The sequence below is a fragment of the Amblyraja radiata genome, chromosome 5, assembly GCF_010909765.2.
Source record: "Amblyraja radiata isolate CabotCenter1 chromosome 5, sAmbRad1.1.pri, whole genome shotgun sequence".
NCBI lineage: Eukaryota > Metazoa > Chordata > Chondrichthyes > Rajiformes > Rajidae > Amblyraja > Amblyraja radiata.
The window spans coordinates 95,403,547-95,428,316 of record NC_045960.1 but is presented as its reverse complement, the minus strand read 5'-3'; the positions used below and the strand labels follow the sequence as shown (position 1 = coordinate 95,428,316).

The 24,770-nt window shown below is 44.0% G+C and overlaps 1 protein-coding gene across 1 annotated transcript in view; it reads left to right on the top strand.

Moving 5' to 3' along the window:
- LOC116973618 (dystonin-like) overlaps window positions 1-24,770 on the top strand; it is a 523,324-nt gene that overhangs the window by 450,027 nt on the left and 48,527 nt on the right. Inside the window, 12 exon segments of the mRNA XM_033021855.1 lie at window positions 3,545-3,664; window positions 4,652-4,759; window positions 4,944-5,162; window positions 9,245-9,448; window positions 12,301-12,532; window positions 14,487-14,713; window positions 18,523-18,645; window positions 20,808-20,909; window positions 22,256-22,357; window positions 22,505-22,678; window positions 22,949-23,104; window positions 24,670-24,770. The exon segment at window positions 24,670-24,770 is cut by the window's right edge and continues 97 nt beyond it. Coding sequence (XP_032877746.1) covers window positions 3,545-3,664; window positions 4,652-4,759; window positions 4,944-5,162; window positions 9,245-9,448; window positions 12,301-12,532; window positions 14,487-14,713; window positions 18,523-18,645; window positions 20,808-20,909; window positions 22,256-22,357; window positions 22,505-22,678; window positions 22,949-23,104; window positions 24,670-24,770 — 1,868 coding nt within the window.

The following is a 24,770-nucleotide window of genomic DNA, read 5'->3' as shown; positions in this document are numbered from 1 at the left end:
GGGTCACATTTTAAGGATAAGGGGTAAGTCTTTTAGGACCGAGATGAGAAAATCATTTTTTACACAGCGAGTGGTGAATCTGTGGAATTCTCTGCCACAGAAGGTAGTTGAGGCCCGTTCATTGGCTATATTTAAGAGGGAGTTAGATGTGGCCCTTGTGGCTAAGGGGATCAGGGGGTATGGAGAGAAGGCAGGTACAGGATACTGAGTTGGATGATCAGCCATGATCATATTGAATGGCGGTGCAGGCTCGAAGGGCCGAATGGCCTACTCCTGCACCTATTTGTTATGTTTCTATGATGATACACTGATTTCAGAGCCAGCGCTGTAACTAATTTTAATGCCTTCCTCTGAGTCAAGAGTTTGCACTTGTAAATGGAACTTGTGTCGCAAATTGAGGAAGAATGATGGGTGAACGAGTGGGTCCCAAGCAGAGATAAATTTAAAATATTTGGCAAAAAGCTACAGAACTTGCCTCAAAGATATAGAACCGATTCATTTTAAAAGCAGGTTGGACTTGAAGGTGCTTAAAAGTGAGGGAAAATTATGGGCAAAGGCACTAACTATGGTAGCTAGTTCAAAGAGCCGGCACCAAGATGAAGGTAAGTTGTAAATATCTAATTCTTTGAACATACACCAGTACCCCTATTAGTACTACTATTTAGAAATAGTGTGCTAATTGGGTCATCTCTAAGAAGGTCCATTGTGTACGGTGCATTAATTGTCAGAGCCAGTGCGAGCATCATGGCTGCAATCAGTAAGCTGTTTTGTTCTGACTATTTTGTGTTGTTTTCCAGATTTTTTTAGTACACATGTTTTTTTCCCACCTGGATTAATGGTGCCAGTGGCAAATCTGTGAGCTAATGCAGAGTAGGGCGCCACATGAATGATGAACTTCCAGTTCCAAATAAGATCTTAACTATTAGAAAGCCTGATCCACATTTCTTTCATTTACACCAATCTTGTCGTTTATGGTGGGGTTTACGGAGATCACTCAGAATAAGATGTTATTTTACAATATTACAATATTTTTTTTATTCATTGTCATTTGAACCTCAAATGAGGCTCAAACGAAACTCTGTTTCCACAGCCATACAAAAAGAAACAATTTCTACAAGACACACAAACAATTGATTCACACAAACATCCATCACAGTGAACCTCCTCCTCACTGTGATGGAAGGCAAAGTCTTTTCTCTCCCCTGTGTTCCATTCTTCTCCCGATTGTTAAAGCCCCAGACGGGCGATGTACGGCCCCGCTCCAGGTCTTAATGTCTCAATATGGGAGCCCCCGGCGGGTGTTGGCATGTCCCGCGGCCGTTAAAGCTGCGCCGGGCGATGTAAGGCCCCGTTCCGGGTCGTTCCAACCCCGAGACACGGGCGGGAGAAGTTGAGTTGCGGGAGCTCCGAAAAGCGGTCTCCCGATGTCACCGTCCACCGGCCCTGCGGCTGGAGCCTCCGAAGCTCCAAAGTGGGGTCGCAGCCGCTCGCCACCACATTTCTCCACGCTCCGAAGCCGGCCATCCCCACGATGGTGAGTCCGCGACTGGAGCCCCCAGGTCGTTCCGGCTAGAGGCCTCTCCACGGTACTAGGCCCCAACGACAACGGAGACCCGACAGGAAACAGGTTGGGTCTCCCGTGCAGGGAAGAGATTTAAAAGACCCGCCCCCCCCACATATACACAGCCACAAACAATATAAAAAGAACACAACAAACTACATTCAACTTGACAAAAAAAAAAAGACAGACAGGCTGCAGGGGCCGCTGCAACGTCAGTCGCACCACCCAGCCTTATGATTGAATGACCACTCAGCGTTAGCTGACCATGTCTAATTCAGGAATAAGACTTGGGTTGCAATCTTGAATATTTTCGGAATTATTATTTGATCTTGCATTTCAAAAGTGATCTTCAGATGTTTTGAGTATTTTATTTCAATAAAATACGCCAATTTTATTTCTGCCTGGGTACAAGAGAATTCTTAAAGTTGAAAAAAATGGTTTGTTCACTTTTTTTTCAATTGTATACATTCAAAGCAACCATTGCCAAACGGACAGCATTGTTTTGGAGATGATATCATAAGAACGGGGATTTACAGTTGTTAACAATGGATTCATTAATGATGGCATAAATTCTAAGAGTACCCTTGCATTAGTAGTCTGATACGAGGCATTATAAATATTTGGTGAGTTACCAGTAGATCAGTCTATGAGCAGATGCTCGGCCAGATGTGCAACCTGTAGAGCATCAAGAGACCTCGTAAAAAAAGCAGACCCTGGGATTGCGAATAATACTATTTTAGAAAAAGAAAAGGGCTTTAATTTCCGTAGTGCTGTCCGCAACATTAGGATGCTCATAACAAGAGAAACAGCGTGGAGGCTAGGTCACGCTAGGTCAATGCAGACCATCAGCCATCCATTTACATAAAAACAAAGCAAAATAGGTGCAGGAGCAGGCCATTCGGCCCTTCGACCCAGCACCACCTGTCAGGCAGAAGATGCAAAAGACTACATTCAAATAGATTCAGAAACAGCTTCATCCCCACTGTTATCAAACTACTGAATGCTCCTCCAGCCAGCTAAGGTGTAGCTTCCCCAACCTGACTCACTGCAGACCTGGCACTTTCTTTATCTGCACATTATCTGTAACAAAAATACCATCATGGTGTAACGCTATATTCCTCTCTCTGGCATTTTCCCCATTGCACTACCTGTTGTACTTGTGTATAGTATGTTTTGACTGGATAGCATGCAAACAAGATTTGTTACTATATCGTGGTACATGTGAAGATAATAAGCCAACAGCAATAAAGTTAGATTTGTGTTAAGAATAGTACTAATGGATGCTTGATGGTTAGCATGGACTCAATGGGCCGAAGGGCCTGATTCCATGCTGTACATCTATATGATTCCAGGCCAGTGGCTCCAGCCTAGACATCTCCATGTAGGGGGTGGGGGGGGAGGGAGATAAGACTATGTTGGAAAATTATTTCCCAAGCCCCTTGGGCAGTGGAAGCCATTCCAAGAGATTCTATGGAGAAATATTCTTGGAAGGTGGCAGTCTTGGTTTCTAGTGTGCGTTGCAGCAGTAGGAATGTTAAAGTGGGTCAAGGGGAGAGATCTACACCTCCTTGCTCTTGGTCACCAGTCTGTGTGGCAGTGATTACCCAAACAAGGTAAGAAGCTTACACCCCCCGCGGTATGAACATGGACTTCTCTAACTTCAAATAGCCCTTGCTTTCCCTCTTTCTCCATCCCCTCCCCCTTCCCATTTCCCCCACCAGTCTTACTGTCTCCGACTACATTCTATCTCTGTCCCGCCCACTCCCCTGACACCAGTCTGAAGAAGGGTCTCGACCCGAAACGTCACCCATTCCTTCTCTCCAGAGATGTTGCCTGTCCCCGCTGAGTTACTCCAGCATTTTGTGTCTACCTAAGAACCTAGAAAGACTGGTTTTCTCGTGAGGCGAAAGCAAACACAGTTGGCGGAATGAGGTTTGGAAGACTCTACTCCATGGCTTGACTGTTTGTCTTTCTTCTCATCAGTTCGAGCAAAGAGCAGATGGAGAGATTGCCTGGATCGCAGAAACGGAGAGGAAGCTGAGATCACTTGGTGACATAAGACTTGAGCAAGACCAGACTTCTGCAGAGCTGCAAGTTCAAAAGGTAATGCAGTGAACTCGGCAGCCAGTGTCTGCATGTTATTACAATATAATCTCAGGTTCATTATGAGCATTTATAAAAGAGGTACACTCTGCAATTCTTCTGAAGTGTGTTGTTGTTTTGAATTGAACATCCAGTTACTTACATAGCTTGGTAGAGCAGCTCCATTACACGATATGTAAGACCCTGCTTAAAGCACCCTTGCCTTCATACGTAATGCCCTTTCCTCTGCCCAGCTCTTCTCTGAGCTGTAAACGCTTGACAAGAGCATGAATACTTTGGATGTCTTTTCAATTTCATGTACACCATTGCAACCAAGCAGCTGAGAGTATTGCTCGTCACAAAATATTGATCAGATTGGGGCATTTAGGGGCAAAGAAGATCTTGCTCGTTCAATGATGGAATGGAGGGTTATGGTCTGAGTGCAGGTAGATGGGACTAGGGGAGAATACGTGTTCGGCACGGACTAGAAGGGCCGAGTTGGCCTGTTTCCATGCTGTAATTGTTATATGGTTATATGGAAAGTCCATTGTGGCTTCAGGTGAGGTCTATTTTAAGGCCTTGAACCACTTAACCATTTGCAGGTGCGGGATAGTGAGGGAAAAACTAATGAAGTTCTGATGGAAGAGACTTGGCCTGGAGTCAGTGGTCTGTGCAATCTGAGCAAGATTCACTCGCTGTAACCTCTGTGTAATTTATAGGAGAGTGCCAGGTCATTGCATTGGTCCTTGCCAGAACTGCAGAGAGATTTGGACTTAATATATTTAATACTACCATTTCATTGTTGTGCAAAGCTGTTAAAGTGATGATTCTGAAGAAGGGTCTCGACCCAAAATGTCACCCATTCTTTCTCTCCAGAGTTGCTGCCTGCCCCGCTGAGTTACTCCATCATTTTGTGTCTACCTAAAGTGGTACTTCCAGCAGTTTTATTTGTTCCTGTAATTAAAATAGAAATTAACGGTGCTGATATATTCTTCTCTGTGTTTGAAGGCATTTTCAATGGATATTTTGCGACACAAAGACACAATTGATGAACTTGTCATGAATGGAGATGAAATAATGACTTCTAGCACTGAAGAGGAGAAAGTAACCCTGAAGGTACATTGATGAAGGAGGCAATTCCATGTTATTTGCCTTATGTTGGAGCATGTGTGAGCCACCTTCATCTGCAGTGATTACAGACCCATGTTTGAGTGATGAAATTGTGAATGAGGAAAAGATGATTTCTTTAAGGTGACTGTTTACTACTTCCTTTGACATAAGGGCTTTGGATTGTTTTTAGAGGAAGCTGGGCACGCTGCAGACGCAGTACGAGGTGATCAGCCAGATGAACGCAGAGCGGTACCTACAGCTGGAACGGGCTCAGTCTCTAGTCAACCAATTTTGCGAGACCTACGAGGAGCTCTGGCCATGGCTTGAAGAGACCCGGGTGTTGATTTCCCAGTTGCCCACCCCTGCCATTGAGTTTGAGCTTTTGAAGCAACAGCAGGAAGAACTTCGGGTAAGTGACTGGGTAGATCTGCCCATTCTGAATGGTATATTCCCAAGCGAAATGGTCTTCAGCTTGTGAAATCGCAAGCAGAAATATGCATTAAAAAAAATTCTATTAGCCCAATCCTCAGAGACTTGTTGGCAGAGCTTTTCATCAGTAAACCCTTGTGCCGTTCTATCATTCATCGTCTTTGATCAGCGTCTTTCTTCAGGTCATGCGTCCCATTATTCTGACTGAGCCAGCTGTGGCCTGCAGTTCCAAAAGGAAATGAGCCTCCTTGGGTTAGCGGGTCTTGGTCTTACAGAGTCCTCTCGAAGAGCAGGACGAAGGGGGCTGGTGCATCTGGTCATGTGGTGTCCAGCAGCGGAGCCCTATTGTATTGCATTAGGAAGTGGGTGTTGTCCACCTGTTAGACCTGGCACAGGGCAGAATCCACATTCATTTGACTGGGGTCTCCCGGCCTGGGGATTAAGTGGAAAAAATATAAATACGGAAAGAGCATAGCACATAGATAAAGATAAATACGGAAGGATTATAGAACATAGAAAAAGACAAAGAGTGAAGGAACATCTGCTTGGTTTCTTCTGACAGACTAGTCAAGCAATAGAATGATATCGAGTGTACCATGACAATGATTATGGAAGGCTCCTCCATCACAGTCTGTGGCTACATCTTGTCCCACCAGATGGCAGATCACATCATAGGTGGCAGCACAGTGGTGTACAAGTAGAAGGACATCATTTAATGTTGACTGCAGACTTAGAGAAGCTCCGACATGGTTGGCTAGTCTGGGTAGCTTTGGAAGAGTCAACGCAGGTAGACTGGGTGGAGAAGAAGGTGTTTGGCACTCTTGTCTTCATCAGTCAGGGCATTGAGTACACAAGTTGGGATGCTATGTTACAGCTGTACATGATGGCTGGACCACATTTGGACGACTGTGTGTATAGAAAGGATATCATTCCGCTGGAAAGGATACAGAAATGATTCTCGGGATGTTACCAAGTCTGGAGGGTTTGCATTATATGGAGAGGCTGTATAGAGTTTAGAGATACAGCGTGGAGACAATTTCTGTCCTTTTTGTTCCTAAATAAATACATTGAACATGTTCGTTAGGTCAAAGTGCAACTGGCACATGGTCTGACATTAATGTTCCTAATTGATGATGATTAGCATAGACTGGAAAATGTGCATGTTCCTGGAACGCACGATTTGTAGGTCAGTTCATATTCTACTCTGGACGAATGATTTATCAAAACAATTTGTCTTTGTAATCTCACTAACGTCTCCCTGTCAACCCACATTAGCATTTGTAAATACATGTGTTTTTGGAGCAGCTGTTCCCATGTACACTTTCAGCTGCTGCCCTAGGTTGGAGTATATCAGGTAATGGAAGCCACTGTCATTTCACCTTCACACTGAAGGTTCTGAGATAGTTTGCTAGTATCATCGATGATTTTTTTTCTCCACGTTACACGCACCTTAAACTTTCTTTCTGAAAATGTTGCAGAATTGTTTGTTCCTGGCTTATTTATCTAGAAAGTTTATCTGAGGAAGAATCAACCCATCTGAACAACATGCAGCTTCAGATTGTGCACCAGAAGAGATATAGACAGCTAGTTAATTGTTTTCCTCTTGTCTCTCTATTAATGCTCTGTTGGTTTCAGTTACAAATTTTTCCCTAAAAAATTAAAGTTAATGTTTTTGGACGGATATTTTTAGAATAATTTCTGAAGTTGTCAACACCCAATTGGATCCCGACTCAAAACTAATAGTATTAGGAATATCAGAACAAAGCCCAAGACTTACAACAAACTAAAGAAACTTTCTTGATTATCGTATAATAACTGGGAAAAAATTAATATTAACCTTTTGGAAAGGTCCTATAACCCCCACAATTAAAATGTGGATTATGGAAATGTCGGAGACCTTACATTTGGAAAGAACTAGACTTGTTGAAATTGACAAACAAGAATTATTTGCTAGAACATGGTCTCCATTCATTGACTTTTTGAAAGGGTAAATTGGTCCAGCACGTAAATTGGTAAATTGGTAAATTGGTCCAATGTTAGTGTATACAATGCATTGTGGAAGAGCTAAATTGACTATCCATATGAACAATTTCTGTTTTCTTCCAAATATAAAGGACCGGTTCTGTGCTCAGTTGTTGCTAATTTACAAAGTAAGTTGGGGGTGGGGTGGCGGTGGTATGGGGTATTGCTAATGGTGAGGCTCTGCTAGTGATCATGATTGCACTGGAAGCATGTGCGGAAAAGTCTAAATAAACCCAATGCACAGGATGGTGAAGAAACCTTACCAGTTGATGACTGCGACCTGTTCAGGAAACTCAAAGCAATTCTGTGCTTAAAACACTGACTGGTTCTCAGGCAAATTCAGGAACGGGTAAATTCCTTCTAATTTCCCTTGTTTCCGAAGCTTAAAAAGAAATGCCAATTTTTCCGAAACAGCTTTTTAAAAGAAAAAGTCAGTGTATTTTTGGAAATAAACGTGCAAAATTAAGAAGTTATTTTACTCCGAGACATTGCCGAAGAGTTATATTAAAAAACTTATCCTTAAGGACTTGGACCTTTCCCTCCTGTTCAAACCTTCAAGTAAGAATTTCATTGTTCTGCTTTGAAACACATGACATAAAAAACACTCTTGCCTCTTGATACTTCTTCGGTGAGCTCCTGAGCTTCAGGAGTCTGGGGTCGGTAAACATCCCACCGCCACTCACAGCAACTTTCCGATTTTGCCTTTTATACCTGTAGAAATATGAAGATGCTGCCTGATATAGGGAGTAATGTCTGAATTCTGACAATTGCCAGGCAAAATCTCGGCCAATGCTTTCCCCCTCCTTCACCTTAATGCTAAACCTCTGCTTCAGTGCACGTTTTGCAGGAAGTGAAAGGATTTTGTGTTTTAGGCCCTTTGGTCAAGCCTTCACCCATGATGTCATCTTCAAAGCTTGTTTGTTTGAATTTCCTTTCTCCTCTGGGACCTGGATGCATGCCAGGATACAAATGTTTTGTATACCTAGAATACGTTTTAAGCCAGTTAGTTCAGGGTTGGCAAGTTCATTTAAAGTTCTGTTTGGCCAACAAAATGTTTCAAAGCACAGATTGAAAGAACAATGTTCCAGACCTTGTTCTGAGCTAGCTTTCCACCATTTTGCTCTCACATCAGTGCATTGTACTCTAGTTTTAACACGTCTACATTGATGTGCCATACATTGGGAGAAGTTAGCATTTATAACTGTTGTAATTAAATAATTACATGATACTTACTGTGGGTCATATAGCCTACACTCCTGCATTCCCATTTAATGAAATGCTTGCTTTTGGTTTCAGAGATTGGAAATTATACTTTTTAAGTTCAAGTAAATTTTCTTATGTGCACAAGTACAGTGGAAAGTCTTGTACGCAGCAGCATCATAAGCACGTAGACTGACAAACACACAAAACCAAATTATAGACAAAAATGCTGGAGAAACTCAGCGGGTGAGGCGGCATCTGTGGAGCGAAGGAAATAGGCAACGTTTCGGGTCGAAACCCTTCTTCAGAATAGGCAACGTTTCGAGTCGAAACGTTGCCTATTTCCTTCGCTCCATAGATGCTGCCTCACCCGCTGAGTTTCTCCAGCATTTTTGTCTACCTTCGATTTTCCAGCATCTGCAGTTCCTTCTTAAACCAAATTATACATTATATTGTAAAAGAAAAAAGACTGTTCAAAAACATAATTAAGAAAATAAGACCCTAGTAGTGCGTAGTGTTCCATTGTCGAGGTTGGATTAGATTCGCATAGGAGGAGCAGCACCTCATATTTCGCTTGGGCAGTCTGCACCCCAGCGGTATGAACATTAACTTCTCTAATTTCAGGTAGTCCTTACTTTCTCCTCCCCTTCTCAGCTCCCCTCAGCCCACTGGCTTCACCTCTTCCTTTCTTCCTTCCCACCCTCACATCAGTCTGAAGAAGGGTTTCGACCCAAAACGTTGCCTATTTCCTTCGCTCCATAGATGCTGCATCGCCCACTGAGTTTCTCCAACATTTTTGTCTACCTTAACGGGAAAGTGTTGGTTTTAATTCTGTTGCAGCAACTGCGCGAGCTCATCTCTGAACACAAGCCCCACATCGATAAGATGAACAAGACTGGACCTCAGCTACTGGACCTAAGCCCTCTGGAAGGACTGGCCATTCAACAGAAGTACATTGCAGCGGATGCCCTTTACAGCAAGGTCAAGGAAGATGTTAAGCTAAGGGCCCTATCGCTGGATGAAGCCATTTCCCAATCCACTCAGGTATGAGCTCCCCAACAATGGATTACTGCTCTGCTATCCGTCAGACCACAACAGCCTTCTATTCTTTAAGGGGTATCCCGGTTATGCTCAAGTTAAAAGGAACTCGGGGGGAACCTTTTCGCAGAGAGGTGGTTGGGTATATGGGACGAGCTGCCAGGGGAGATGGCTAAGGTAGGTACAATTACAATGTTTAAAAGACATTTGGACAGATACAGGGATTGGAAAGGTTGAGAGGAATATGGGCCAAGCACAGGCAGAGGGAACCATCTTGGATGGCATGGAAGAGTTGGGACGAGGGGGCTGTTTCCGTGCTGTATGATTCAAAAGAAAAGTTTAAAATTGTTGAACTTGTATAATGACATAGAAACATAGAAAATAGGTGCAGGAGTAGGCCATTCGGCCCTTCGAGCCTACACCAGATTACCTTGTTTCACCTTGCATCTGGCATCCTGCATAATGGTTGAATCCATGTTGTTATCTCATCCCATTCCTGAGGACTTAATACATTTTTTTTTCTCCCTTTAAAATTGAAATTTTATTTTTATTTTTATTTCCCATCTCAACTGATCCCCTTTTTTTTTTTTTTTTAACATGAAAACAATAACTGTCCCAAAATTGTGCTGTGCAGTATCACTCAGATGATGGAGGTGAGGCGAGGGGTTGGGGAAGAGTGTGTTGGGTGCAGGCGTTTCTCTGTGTGGTGTCAGGGGATTCAACATGTCTGGTCACACTTAGCCTATAATCAATACACAAATGTCCCGTCTGTAGTTATACCAGCGTGCAAGAGATCTGCATCTGTGTCAGGTGGGCAAAATAACGGCAAGAATAATGTATCGGTCTGAAGAAGGGTGTCGACCCGAAATGTCACCTATTCCTTTTCTCCAGAGATTCTGCCTGCTCAGCTACAAAGACAGATGTATACAGCAATTTGTTCTTCCCCCGCACAATTAAAGCATGGAATAAGTACATTGAGTATAGAAGTTGGGATGTAATGTTAAAATTGTACAAGGCATTGGTGAGGCCAATTCTGGAGTATGGTGTACAATTTTGGTCGCCTAATTATAGGAAGGATGTCAACAAAATAGAGAGAGTACAGAGGAGATTTACTAGAATGTTGCCTGGGTTTCAGCAACTAAGTTACAGAGAAAGGTTGAACAAGTTAGGGCTTTATTCTTTGGAGCGCAGAAGGTTAAGGGGGGACTTGATAGAGGTTTTTAAAATGATGAGAGGGATAGACAGAGTTGAAGTGGAAAACCTTTTCCCACTGAGAGTAGGGAAGATTCAAACAAGGGGACATGACTTGAGAATTAAGGGACTGAAGTTTAGGGGTAACATGAGGGGGAACTTCTTTACTCAGAGAGTGGTAGCTGTGTGGAATGAGCTTCCAGTGAAGGTGGTGGAGGCAGGTTCGTTTTTATCATTTAAAAATGAATTGGATAGTTATATGGATGGGAAAGGAATGGAGGGTTATGGTCTGAGCGCAGGTATATGGGACTAGGGGAGATTATGTGTTCGGCACGGACTAGAGGGGTCGAGATGGCCTGTTTCCGTGCTGTAATTGTTATATGGTTATATGGTTATAATCTCCACCCAACTATAGTTACCCAACCAGATGCAACTAAATTTAAAGTAGCTCTTTCTTCCCAATAACCCTTTCTGGCTTAATCCCTCCCTTCACCACCTCCAGTTTAAATTCCATTTGGAATATTTTGGAGGACCAAGAAACCAAGCCGCTGAGTTACTCCAGCATTTTGTGTCTACTGTACCATGTATCAGCCTTGGTGTGAGATGGAAGGATTGAAGAGTTATGATTTGTGAAGCTAGAGGAAGAAATGGAGAGGGAGTGGAGAAGTAGACATGAGTCTAAGTGAAGCACTGGGCAGAGAGGGGGTTGGGGAGGGAATGAAGTGTGGGGTGTGGTGGGGGGATGAAGGTCAGCAGCTTAGGTCGGGATCGGACCTTGATCCCTGGATTGGTGTGACAACACCTGCTGCACCATCACACGTTATAGGAAATGTGGTGACGTGAGTCAAGGAGTCGGAGGGGGGGGGGAAGTAAAGTCCATGAGGATCTATCTATCTATATAATATTAAAACTCTGTGGTTGGCTGGCTGTGTGTGTTTCTGCCTGACTTGTGGTTGCCAGCCTTTGATTCGTGCCTTTGATTCGTTGCAACGCCAACACCAGACCCAGAAACGCCCAGATTTTTTCCTTTTCGATAGAGATTTCACTTTTCATTCCAAGTATCCACTCCTCATTAAATTTCGTCGTGTTTATGTACACATTTTTAATAAAATCCTTCTCCCGCCCCCCCCCACCCCCCCACCCCCCACCCCCCACTCACTCATTTTGTCGCCACCTGCTGGCCAGCGACCATAACGGTTGCTGGCACCCACCTCGCGCCTCAAAGACGCCATTTAAAAACAGGCGCACTGCTGAGTCCTGAACGGCTTGAGTTGGAGGACCACGTCTTCCGTGGGGGCTACGGTTAGGGAACGGCTGCGTTGGGGGAGCAGACCCAACGGGTCTGCACTTGGTCCAGTACCATATAAACTCTGACAAACACACAAAACTAAATTATGCATTACATTGTAAAAAAAAAAGACTTCAAAAACATAATTAGGAAAAAAAGACCATAGTAATGTGTAGTGCTCCATCATCAGGGTAAGATTAGGCTCGTGTAGGTTGGTTCAAGATTCTGGTGGTCACAAGAGAATAGATGTTCCTGAACATGATGGTGTGGGACTTGTTGTTTCTGTACCTCCTGCCCAATGGTAGCACCAGATGAAAGCAGAGTCCATGGGGATCTATTCTGCACTGCCCATTGACCCAGCGTTCCGACTGTGTTACAGTTTCACGATAAGATCAGCCCGATGCTCGAGGCTCTGGAACGCATCGCCGTCCGACTCTGGCAACCGCCTTCCATCTCGGCCGAGGTGGAGAAGATCCGAGAGCAGATCAGTGAAAACAAAAATGTAACCATGGAACTGGAGAAGTTGCAGCCAGCATTCAACACCCTCAAACAACGAGGTGGCGATTTAATCGGACGCTCCGAAGGAACCGACAAAGACTTCTGTGCGAAAGGTAATTCTGTGTGGAAGCAAAGCCCCTTGCTGGGCACTTTTTGACTTCTGTCCACATTCGATTCATCACAAATGGTGGTTGAGAACTAATTGATAAGGTCCGTTTGTCTTTGTCAATTTGTGGTGTCAGCTGGCAAGGCCAACATTTATTACCCGCCTTTAATTGCCCTTATGAAGGTGGAGGTGAGCTCTCTTCTCAAAGAACTACAGCCTTCTGGTAAAGGTGATCTTACAGGTTCTAGGCAAGAGTCAGGAGTGTTGAATTGTTATCTGCACCAGGACCGGAACAGTGAAACTCTTACCTGCTGCATCTTTGCACGCACATTAATACAACAACACAACAAATAAATAAACACTAATACAATAAATTATCAATTATATACGAGGTAACCAGACTGTCATAGTCTAAGCCGGAGTATGTAGTGCAACCCTGAAACAAAGTCCATAGTAGTTCCTGCATCAGGCCGTGACATTCCTGCTTGATGCCACCATTGTACCTGTACCATAATGCCCCTGTCCCACTTAGGAAACCTGAACGGAAACCTCTGGAGACTTTGCGCACCACCCAAGGTTTCCGTGCGGTTCCCGGAGGTTGCAGGTGGTTGCCGGAGGTTGCAGGTAGTGGAAGCAGGTAGGGAGACTGACAAAAACCTCCGGGAACCGCACGGAAACCTTGGGTGGGGCCCGAAGTCTCCAGAGGTTTCCTAAGTGGGACAGGGGCATTACTGTACAACTCCTCCCCCTTTTGTCGTGCGGGTAGATTGAGACTGACTCCCCACCTCCCCAATCTTTGCACATCCCCAATCTTTTTCACTCGTCCCGTTAATTTCATGTTTCATTATTTGTGTTTCTATGGCTGTTGGCAGATCAATTTCCCTCCTGGGATAAATAAAGTTCTATCGTATCGTCATCTGGTCAACAGCAGCCTTGTTGTCGAGGGCAGTCACTCTCTCCTCACCATTGGAGTTCGGCTCCTTGGCACATTCTTAGTTGGACTGAGGCTGTGATGGGACTGGAGTCTAGTTTTGGTGAAATCTAGTCTGGGCATTCTTGAGTAGTTTAGAACGTAGAACGGTACAGCTCAGGAACGGGCCCTTCGACCCACAATGTTTGTGCCGAACTTGATGCCAAGTTGAGCTGATCTCATCTGCCTGGACATGATCCATATCCCTCTATTCCCTGCACTTCCATATGCTTATCTAGAAGCCTAAACACCACTATCGTATCTGCCACTCAGAGGGCAGTGGAGGCAGGTTCTCTGGATGCTTTCAAGAGAGAGCTAGATAAGGCACTTAAAAATAGCAGATGTCAGGGTATATGGGGAGAAGGCAGGAATGGGGTACTGAATGGGGTTGATCAGCCATGATCACATTGAATGGCGGTGCTGGCTCAAAGGGCCGAATGGCCTACTCCTGCACCTATTGTCTATTGTCTACCACCACCCCTGGCAACATATTCCAGGCCCACACTACTATCTGTGTAAAAAAAACACCCTGCAAATACATTAAAATTTCCCCCCTCTCTCCTCAAAGCCATGTCCTCTGGTGTCGGACATTTCCAACCCAGCGAAGAATGTTCTGACTGTCTACCCTATCTATGCCTCTCATAGTTTTACATACTTCTATCAAGTCTCACCTCAACCCCAGATGTTCCAGAGAAAGCAATCCAAGTCTATCCAACCACTCCCTGCAGCTGAAACTGTCTGATCCAGACAGCATTCTGGTAAAAAGTTAGTTGGTGGATAAGCGACATGACAGTCCCACAACCTAATTGTCAAGTTTACGTTTGAAAGTTCATCAGTTCCAAATTGGTTTTAAACTGTATTCAAATCCCCAATTTTCTGCAGTGAATTTAAACGTGGATTGTTACGCCGTGCATCTGGATTGCTGGTCTAATTACGTTAGTTTAACATGGTGGGATTGACTAGTTTCTGATAAGGTGGTTGTGTTTTTAAGCTGTTCAAGAGCAGTTGGACAAGATGGTTTTCTACTGGGCGGACATCAGAACCCGGGCAGAGGAACGGGAGGCGAAGCTGCTCGACGTGATGGACCTGGCAGAGAAATTCTGGTGTGATCATTCCGCCCTGATTGCCACCATTAAGGATACTCAAGACTTGATCCAAGAATTGGAGGAACCTGGTATAGATCCATCCGTGGTCAAAGAACAGCAGGAAGCACTGGTGGTGAGGAAATCTGTATTGTACATCAAGCGTCACTGGGAAGAAATTCTTGCCCTTTATATTATGCATGTGTGACCATGTCCTGTAAATGTCTATCCAAATAACACACAGAGGAAATCATGTAAAGGGACTGCGGCGACCTAATTGGCGAGTTTAGAAAAGTTTAGGAAAGTTTGAAAAAGTGTCATGTGAAGACCTCCTTCGACTATGTAGAAGACTAGCTTTGGGAATATTAGACACCGAATAGTGGAGAGTGAAGACGACCTCCTTCGATTCCTTCGACCTCCCTTCGACTATGTTGAAGACTATCTATGACTACCTTCGATTACCTTCGACTACCCTCGATTACCTATGAATAACATGCCGACCTACTTCGACTAAACCTACAAGTAAAAAAAAAAAATTGATTTTTTTTCCATGGCGACCTTTTTTTATTCGCGGGCATTTTTCAGTATGTTGAAAAATACGCCGCGACCTAGCTGAGGCCTCGAGTACGCGGGGACTATTCTCGAGCATGAAGGAGAGTTATAAAGACCTCCTAGGACCTCGTGTCGACCATGCTGCGAGTATGAGTCGAGGGCAAACTCTTCTAAACTCGCCAATTAGGTCACCGCAGTGGGACAGCCCCTTAAGTCATGTTTCCATATTTCATTCACATAGAGAGTGGTGAATCTCTGGAATTATCTGCCACAGAAGGTAGTTGAGGCCAGTTCATTGGCTATATTTAAGAGGGAGTTAGATGTGGCCCTTGTGGCTAAAGGGATCAGGGGGTATGGAGAGAAGGCAGGTACGGGATACTGAGTTGGATGATCAGCCATGATCATATTGAATGGCGGTGCAGGTTCGAAGGGCTGAATGGCCTACTCCTGCACCTAATTTCTATGTTTCTATATACCAAGGTAGTACTGACAGCACAAAACGTGTGTATTGTGCCATTACAATCCTTGATTTATACCTCTCCATGTGTGAACAATGGAGATGGCTGGATTCCTATTGTTTTAGTTGCCAGTTTGGATTGCATAAAAGTACGGTAAGTCCACAGCCAAGTTGTTTTAGAATCGCACAGTAAGAAAAATCCCAATCAAATATTCAGCCACTGGACAAAAAGCAGTTCTACAGCGGAGAGAGGCTAAGGACCCATTGACAGAGGGTTATGGAAGGATAAGCATGCAATGTTGTGATCAGACCAATTATTTGACTGAATCTATCATTACATGGGTGGAACGGTGGTGCAGCAGTAGAGTTGCTGACTTACAGCGCCAGAGACCCGGGTTCGATCCTGACTACGGGTGCTGTCTGAAAGGAGTTTGTACCTTCTTCCCGTGACCTAAATTAAACTAAACTATTAGTCCTAACCTTGGATTTCTAGCAGTTTTTAATTTTAATTCATACGTAATTTGAGTTTAAATAATGGAAGATATTTCTTTCCTAATTTTAATTTTGGAGTGAGCACCTTTAGTTCAAATAGTCATTATGTTTATGTCCTGTATTTCTGATGCAGATCAATTCAATATCAGATCCTTAACCTTAAGGATTCCACTTTAAATGACGTTGTGTCATCCTACCTGATCAGTATTGAGCATGCAGAAGCTGTTTCCCAAAATCTGGGTACTCCTAAACATGTGCAATTATGGCAAAGCTATACTAGGTTGGATTAAATGTAATCAGTTGTTGGTATGAAGCTTTTTTGTAATGCCTGCCTTTTTTATTTGTGGCTGTTAGGATGGGGAGGAGATGGTTTACTGATTAGTAATGTCAAAAATAACCTTGTTAAAGAGCGTGCTGGGAATTGAGTCAGCTACAGACACTGGTGTTCATTTATCTTTATCCAGCCATTAGATCTCCCCAGAGGCAAGTAAAGCAGCCATCCCATGCTGCGTGCTTCTGTTTCATATACATTGCCTCATTCATATCAGAGAGATGACCCAAAGGAGTGTGAATTATAGGGAATGGTTCGACCATCACGTCAGGAATGGATTTGTGTGGTTTGCGTCTAAAATGGAGAGTGCTGATCCCTGGTTAATGAGAGCCGGGTGGATAGGAAGACGAATGGCTTCGAGGGTCGCTATTTCTGGGGTAATGGTGCCTTGTGTAGCAGTGTCAACATTTTCCCCCGGATCGGGGGAGGGCAGCTGAAAACTGGAGAAGCTGTGGCTGCTTAAGATGTTCCTGTGACCAGCATCCGACTAGTGCTCCATTACACCACACACCACAATTTATTTGCTGACAAAGATGGGATCCCCTGCTCTTTTTATCACAGCTGCCTCCCCTGCAGATGTTGAACAGACCCACTGCCAATTTTATGTGACCGCAGCACAGATTTCTCATCTGGCTTCCTGCCGTTGAAGGAAGCAGAATGTGCTTGTTCCCAGCGTTACCCACGAGACGGTCCCTGCTTGACTCTGTCCAATCTCCATTACAACCCTTAGTTTTCAGTAGCTTACCACTTTTTCAGCATCGTGCAGCAGAAGTATTGGCTAAAAGCATGCGACCTGGGTCCTTGATTGAGACCGCTCCCGTGATTTTGATCCCAACCACATTCTGCTGTTTGTGTGGAGTTTGCATGGTCTCCCTGCCTACGCATCCCTCGGGTGCCCTGGTTTCCGCCCACATCTCAAATACTACCAAAGATAGACACAAAAAGCTGGAGTAACTCAGCGGGTCAGACAGCATCTCTGGAGAAAAGGAATAGGTGACGTTTCGGGTTGAGACCGTTCTTAGATGCTGTCTGGCCCACTGAGTTACTCCAGCTTTTTGTGTCTATGTTTGGTTTAAACCAGCATCTGCAGTTCCTTCCTACAAATTCTCAAACACTACTTGTCTGAAGAAGGGTCTTGACCCGACAGGTCACCTATTCCTTTTCTCCGGGGATGCTGCCTGACCCGTTGAGTTACTCCAGCATTTGTGTTTATCTTCCATTTAGTGGTTTGATTGTCTGTGGTGCATCGCTGCTGATGAGGGTTGGTGGTACGAGAATCAGAGTGGAATAGATGACCAAGTGGGAGAGAATAGGTTGCAGGGAGCCAAGGGCAGGGTTGTGTATAATGGGACTTATGGGGATTGGTCTGAGAGCTGACATAGACTCGATGGGCAGAGAGATCTCCTCCCACATGGTGAAAAATATGAGATACACCAAGCTGTAATGTTAGATGAATGCTGAAAAGCCATTACCATGTAAAGACATCTCATGCCAGCATATTAAACTGAGTAAATAAACCTTCAATCAGTTTGCACCTCTCATCGGGATTCCTTCCTAATAAGAATCAACTGGAAATGGAGAACAAATAGAAATTCTCACAGTTTGCTCCATGCTGAGCCTATAGATCTGACTGACGCGTTGGTGCTGATGTGCTCATTGGCCTCAAAATTCCTGGCTCTGCGACTGTCCAGGTTTTCCACAGATGTTTCACTGCCAAGTGACTGACCCGAGCTACGCAAGCCATTCCTGTGAGTGTGGGGGAGAGATTCGGAGGTTGGGTGGTGTAGGAGTAGTAAAGAAATTCAAACTGTGAAGTGATCTTCTCAGCGGTCAATGACTCCATCTGCTCATGTTGGCCAAGCTAAGAAGTGATTAATGGTGACTTGGCACAGTTCCAGAAGGTGACTGGTGTCTCTGGAATCTTGATCTAGCCTGCAGTGAGGTTTGGGGAAAGTAATTCAGCTGTGACGTGAATGGAATTGAGTATTTTGGGAAAGGTAATTATTGTTCGAGGGACCACTGCTAACCACATAAGATGTATCTCATTTTCTAAGATTTGGTTTTTGTCTGCAGTCATTTTAATAGATGTGGCTGATTTCGTTTTGCTTTCTAGGCAATCAAAGAAGAAATCGATGGACTTCAGGAAGAGCTGGAGATTGTACAGAACCTTGGAGCTGAGCTGACCTCAGCCTGTGGAGAACCTGATAAGCCAGTGGTGAAGAAAAATGTGGATGAGGTGTGTCCCCTGTGTTTTAGATAATGTAGGCTTAAGCTAGAAAAAACTTGTCGATTATTCAAAAATATATTTATAACACGCTTAGTCTAATGAAGAGTATTAAACCATGCACAGCTCACAGTGCCGGGTAATGATGAAGGCTGATTCTCAGTCTCCTTATTGATTGTTGAAGTAGATTTTGAGTGTGTGCTCATGCACAGAAACTCTAGATTGTCCAACGCTTCTTCATGAGGCAACCTGACCATTCCAGGTGTTAGTCTTGCCAGCCTTCTCTGAAACTTTTCCAGCACATTAATTTCATTCTTATATAAGTTTACACTGAGGTGTTGGGTTAAAGGAAAAATCCTCTGAAGTGCAACTTAATACCATGACCTTTCTAAAAAATGCTCCCCAATTTGAGGGAGAGCGGTGGAAAGATACAGTGTCAATGTATAAGGGGCATTTAGCCAGGCTCCTGAACAGGCAGGAAATGGAGGGAGATGGGTCACGTGCTGGCACAGGAGATGTTTAACTTGGCACTGTGGTTGGCATAGACATTGTGGGCCGAAGGGCCTGTTCATGTGGTGTACTGTTACATGAGGCAACAAATTTACAATTGTAGAATGGTGCGGGAGTCATTGCTACAGCCCCACAGCTCCAGTGACCTGAGGTCAATCTTGGCCTTCGGTGTTGTGAATGTGGATTTCCAGGTTCTCCCTTCACTACATAAATAACCATGGGTACCCTGGCTTCTTCCCACATTCCAAAGTCATGCAGCTGGGTCAGCTGGCCACAGTAAATTCCCCTTCAGTGGAAGTGAGTGGCAGAAGTGTCAAAGGGGAGTTGCAGGGTTACAGGGAGATAATGAGAGGGGGGATGGGAGTGATGGGGGTTGCTCATCTGGAGAGCCGGCATGGCCCTGATGAGTTGTGCGGCCTACAATGTTATGTTAAAGAGCTTGGTATATTGTTGGTGTCAATGGGGGCTCGAGGCCCACGACTGAGGAAGAACTAAGGGAAGGGACTTGAACTTTATTTCACCTTCCATCACAGTGAGGAATGTGCAGGAGTCACTGTAGTGGATGTTCATGTTAAATATGTTTTTGAGTGATCTGTTGCTTTTAATTGTATGACTGACCTGGCCAATGAAATTCCTCGTATGTTGCGAAACATACTTGGCAAATAAAGTGTGATTCTGATTCTAAAAAATCCCGGCATGATTCATTTGACCGCTTGTTCAGTGAATAACTGCGCCATTGTGTAAAATGGATCAATAAATTGTGAGTGGTGGTCTTTGACCAGTGTCAGGACTGTAAAATTGATCTTGATTGCTCAAGCCAGGGTTCCTTCTTTTGATTGTCATCCGTTGACCACTGCTGCTCCAACATCACAATGTGTGAACAGTATTCAGCCAGTGGATTAATTAAGATACAGTTGCGTATAGTTTTGGTCTCCTAATCTGAGGAAGGACATTCTTGCCATAGAGGGAGTACAGAGAAGGTTCACCAGACTGATTCCTGGGATGTCAGGACTTTCATATGAAGAAAGACTGGATAGACTCGGCTTGTACTCGCTATAATTTAGAAGATTGAGGGGGGATCTTATAGAAACGTACAAAATTCTTAAGGGGTTGGACAGGCTAGATGCAGGAAGATTGTTCCCGATGTTGGGGAAGTCCAGAACAAGGGGTCACAGTTTAAGGATAAGGGGAAATCTTTTAGGACCGAGATGAGAAAAACATTTTTTACACAGAGAGTGGTGAATCTGTGGAATTCTCTGCCACAGAAGGTAGTTGAGGCCAGTTCATTCTCTATATTTAAGAGGGAGTTAGATGTGGCCCTTGTGGCTAAAGGGATCAGGGGGTATGGAGAGAAGGCAGGTACAGGATACTGAGTTGGATGATCAGCCATGATCATATTGAATGGCGGTGCAGGCTCGAAGGGCCGAATGGCCTACTCCTGCACCTATTTTCTATGTTTCTATAAGGGGTGATGCGGGAATGGTGTAGAAAATGGGGACAGATGACTCCATCAATTTTATGACCAGCGTAGCTAATGTTTAATGTATAATTTGCATCCTAATTGTGGAAGAATAATTGTATGCAAATTTATGAACTGATTTACTTTGGTTTTTAAATGAAGACTCGTTTGCACCATCTACATGTTTCTTGTTTTCTGCCTGTAGCTGAATGGTACCTGGGGTAATCTGAATAAGGCATGGAAAGATCATATTGATCAGCTGGATGAAGCCATGCTGGAGGCAGTTCAGTTCCAGGATGCACTGCAGGTATTGTTTCCTAGTTTTTAATTATTTTATGCACTTTGAATAATGGTGCCAAAAATGGCAGCATTGGCATGTATACCATATGCAAAAGAATTTCACTGTGCAGTTGCATATGTGATATATAACGCAACATTGAATCACTGGTATCTAATGCCTTTTCACTTCATAAATGATTTCCATTCTGCTTATAAAACAAACCGCACATTAAAGGTAATCCAGTGGGATTGAGATCATCTCCTTCCTGACGCCGGTCGGAAAATCACATACTTCCTGTAATTTTGCTTGTCTTAAGCAAATGGGGATGGTGAATTTTGAGTCTCCAATGTTCCAAAGGATCTTTGCATAAAGTGCCTCTGGAACATCTGATGAGGAAGTCAATGCTGCAACGTCAGAGGTATTCAGTGTATAATATCATTGTTTACATGTTGCACCTTCCGAGTTGGATTACTTTGCCTGAAACAGGAAATTACATTTTTAATGTGAAAATGATAATAGATTAAGGGGGGGGGAGTAGGTGGAATAGAAATCACTTGGATGGCTACATCTATGGCTGAAAGAAGTTTAGATGATCATAACCCTGAAAATCATTGAAGTGTTGATCTGACACTCGGTTGAGGTATATAAATACAATTGGTACACAAAATTGCTGGGGAAACTCAGCGGGTGCAGCAGCATCTATGGAGCGAAGGAAATAGGCGACGTTTCGGGCCGAAACCCTTCTTCGCTCCATAGATGCTGCTGCACCCGCTGAGTTTCCCCAGCAATTTTGTGTACCTTCGATATTCCAGCATCTGCAGTTCCCTTTTGAACACATATAAATACAATTGTTGTGCAGTTCTTTGTTAATCCCTGGGTGAATAGATTTTGACATGTTTACAACGAGGAGACCATGAAAAGGTCGAGAACTATGACCTCTGAACATAATGGATGACATTAGACTTGAGCAGAGACACAAAACAGACGCCATAGTATAATTTGAGCATACATTAAACTCCTGACTAATATTCTGTACCTTCTTTGGAACAGAAGATCAGGTGTTTAGTATCTGGGGAAACAACAATAATTCAGTTTTATTAGTGTCCCCTCCCTTTCCTGTTTCTGCCACAAACTCTGAACCACTACAAACCATTTAATTTCCACACTGGTACCTGTAACTTGTGTAGAGAATATTGGGCCTTTTTAAATGGCTGGACCACGCAATCCTTCATGTCAACCAAATACTAATGATGAAATTCTTGGCACAAGTTTTGCGTTCTTTTTCAGAGACTTTGGTTGTATTGGATATGCTGTATGACAAATTATATTAACGGATTAACAAATTGTGCGCTATTTTCCTCTTTTAAATTCAGGCCATGTTTGACTGGATGGACTTTGCAGAAAGTAAATTGAATACAATGCACCCAGTTGGTACAGATCTGGAGACAGTGAAACAACAAATTGCCGAGCTTAAGGTATATAATCTGCAGCTAATCCGATCATCAGAATTGAAGATTAATGTCACTTTTAGTTTGTGAAAGCACAGACTAAACACTTTGAATCTGAAAGGAGTGTTGTGTGCTTGATCCTGATTCTGTCTTTGACACACTGACTTTCAACAGCACTTCAAGACTGAAGCATATCAGCAGCAGATAGAAATGGAGCGGCTGAACCATCAGGGAGAATTGTTGCTGAAGAAAGTAAATGAAGAAAGTGACAGTCGGGTGGTACAGGAGCCTCTACACGAGCTGAAGCATTTCTGGGAAAATCTGGATGGGAAAATTGTCAACAGACAGGTAATGAACTCCACTGGTTTTGGAATTTGCATATGCCAATCTAGCCTAAGGCCTTTGGCTAAAATCTGATCTATTGCCTTTAATATTGTACATTAATGGTAAGCCACAGAGATTTCCAACACTGCAGCTGGGTGTGTGAGTATCTGAGCAAAATGGGTGATGAAATTCATTGATGGGAGACTTCAATTTGAAGGAGGAAAGAATTGAATATTTGTTTTGATTTTACGGGAGGGTTCTGCCATTTATGTACTTATTCCTTTGTATTTGCAGCACAAATTGGAAGATGCGCTGTTAGCTTTGGGACAGTTCCAACATGCTCTAGATGAACTGATGACATGGCTGACCCACACCGAGGAGCTACTAAATGAGCAGAAAACTGTTGGTGGAGATCCTAAAGCAATTGAAATTGCAATTGCCAAACATCATGTACGTTATGTCACCTTCAGTTATCAATTTCCTCCGGCTATAAGGCTGACGTGGACTTTACCTTCCCGCAGTTTATGTAATCTGCTGATTCAGCCCTTTGAGTCTATACTGGTTTAGTTTAGTTTAGAGATACAGTGCGGAAACAGACCCTTTTGGCCCACCGGGTCCGCGCCGACCAGCGATCCCCGTACATTAACACTAACCTACACCCACGAGGGACAATTTTTACATTTACCAAGCCAGTTACACCGGTTTCCTCCCGCACTCCAAAGACGTACAGGTTTGCAGAGTTTCAGTAGACATGTTCGGTGTTGTGCATTCACAGTAATCGTGCAGCCCTTTGGAAGCACTTCATCCAACAATGAACCGTTGTACATTTCCTTGATCATCGTCGGCTGTGAACCGTTCTTTGTACCCTTCCATATTGCGCTTCCCTCTCCTCTGACTCTCAGTCTGAAGAAGGGTCCCGACCTGAAACGTCACCCATTCCTTCTCTCCAGAGATGCTGCCTGTCCTGCTGAGTTACATCAGCTTTTTGTGTCTATCTTCACGGTACCTATTTCAGGCTCCATTACACAAATAAAAGCTGAATATGGACCGCAGCTCCGAGCAATCCCTGCGCTGTAGTGAAACAAGACCCTCTGGAATAGTTAATATTCTTGTCAACCACTCTGGAGACTTGAGCCTTATGATCCAATTGTCCTCACTACCACCTGGGTCACGAACATTCCCTAATGCGATTATTGATTGTGCTCAGACTGATGGCTTGTTGTTCTCTTTACTCAAGAGATGTATTCAAGAGAGAGTTAGATTATAGCTCTTTGGGCTAACGGAGTTAGATATAGCTCTTAGGGCTGGGGAGAAAGCAGGAACGGATGTACTGACTTTGGATGATCAGCCATGATCATATTGAACGGTGGTGCTGGCTCGAAGGACTAAATGGCCTACTCCTGCACCTATTTTCTCTGTTCCTATATTTTCCTCACCTATTTTCGTCAGAGTTGAACTTTCCTTTGCTTGGATGTGGCAAGATCCTGTCAAATGAACACTTGGCGTGTGCCTTAGCATCCACTGGTGACAGGTTGGATGTTAACCTGAGCCAAGTCTCTAGGGGCCTGATTGTCCACAGATAAACCTAACAGATGTTACCTGACAGCAACCGGGATAGTGTTGTCTGATTTTGCTCTTTCACTGTGACAATTACTTTGTCTGTACAGCTGTCCAGCGCTGGAGCTGTTGCCGTGGCTCTAAAATTCTCCCCCCCCCCCCCCCCCCCCCCCCCCCCCCCCAAAGTCACACTAGCTTCTCGCTTTCACACAACAAACAGCTAACAATGGCCTCTTCCCTTTATCATCGTTACATTTTTGCGTATCTTTCATTCATTGTTCTTTATCTCTCTACATCATTGTCTATATCTCTCGTTTCCCTTATCCCTAACCAGTCTGAAGAAGGGTCTCAACCGGAAACGTCACCCATTCCTCCTCTCCAGAGATGCTGCCTGTCCCACTGAGTTACGCCAGCATTTTGTGTCCACCATCTTTCTAAAGCGTGTTTTGTATTTCTAGATCCTGCAGAATGATGTTCTGGCTCACAAATCCACGGTGGAGACGGTGAACAAAGCTGGAAATGCTCTGCTGGGATCGAGCGACGTGGAGGAAGCCAGCAG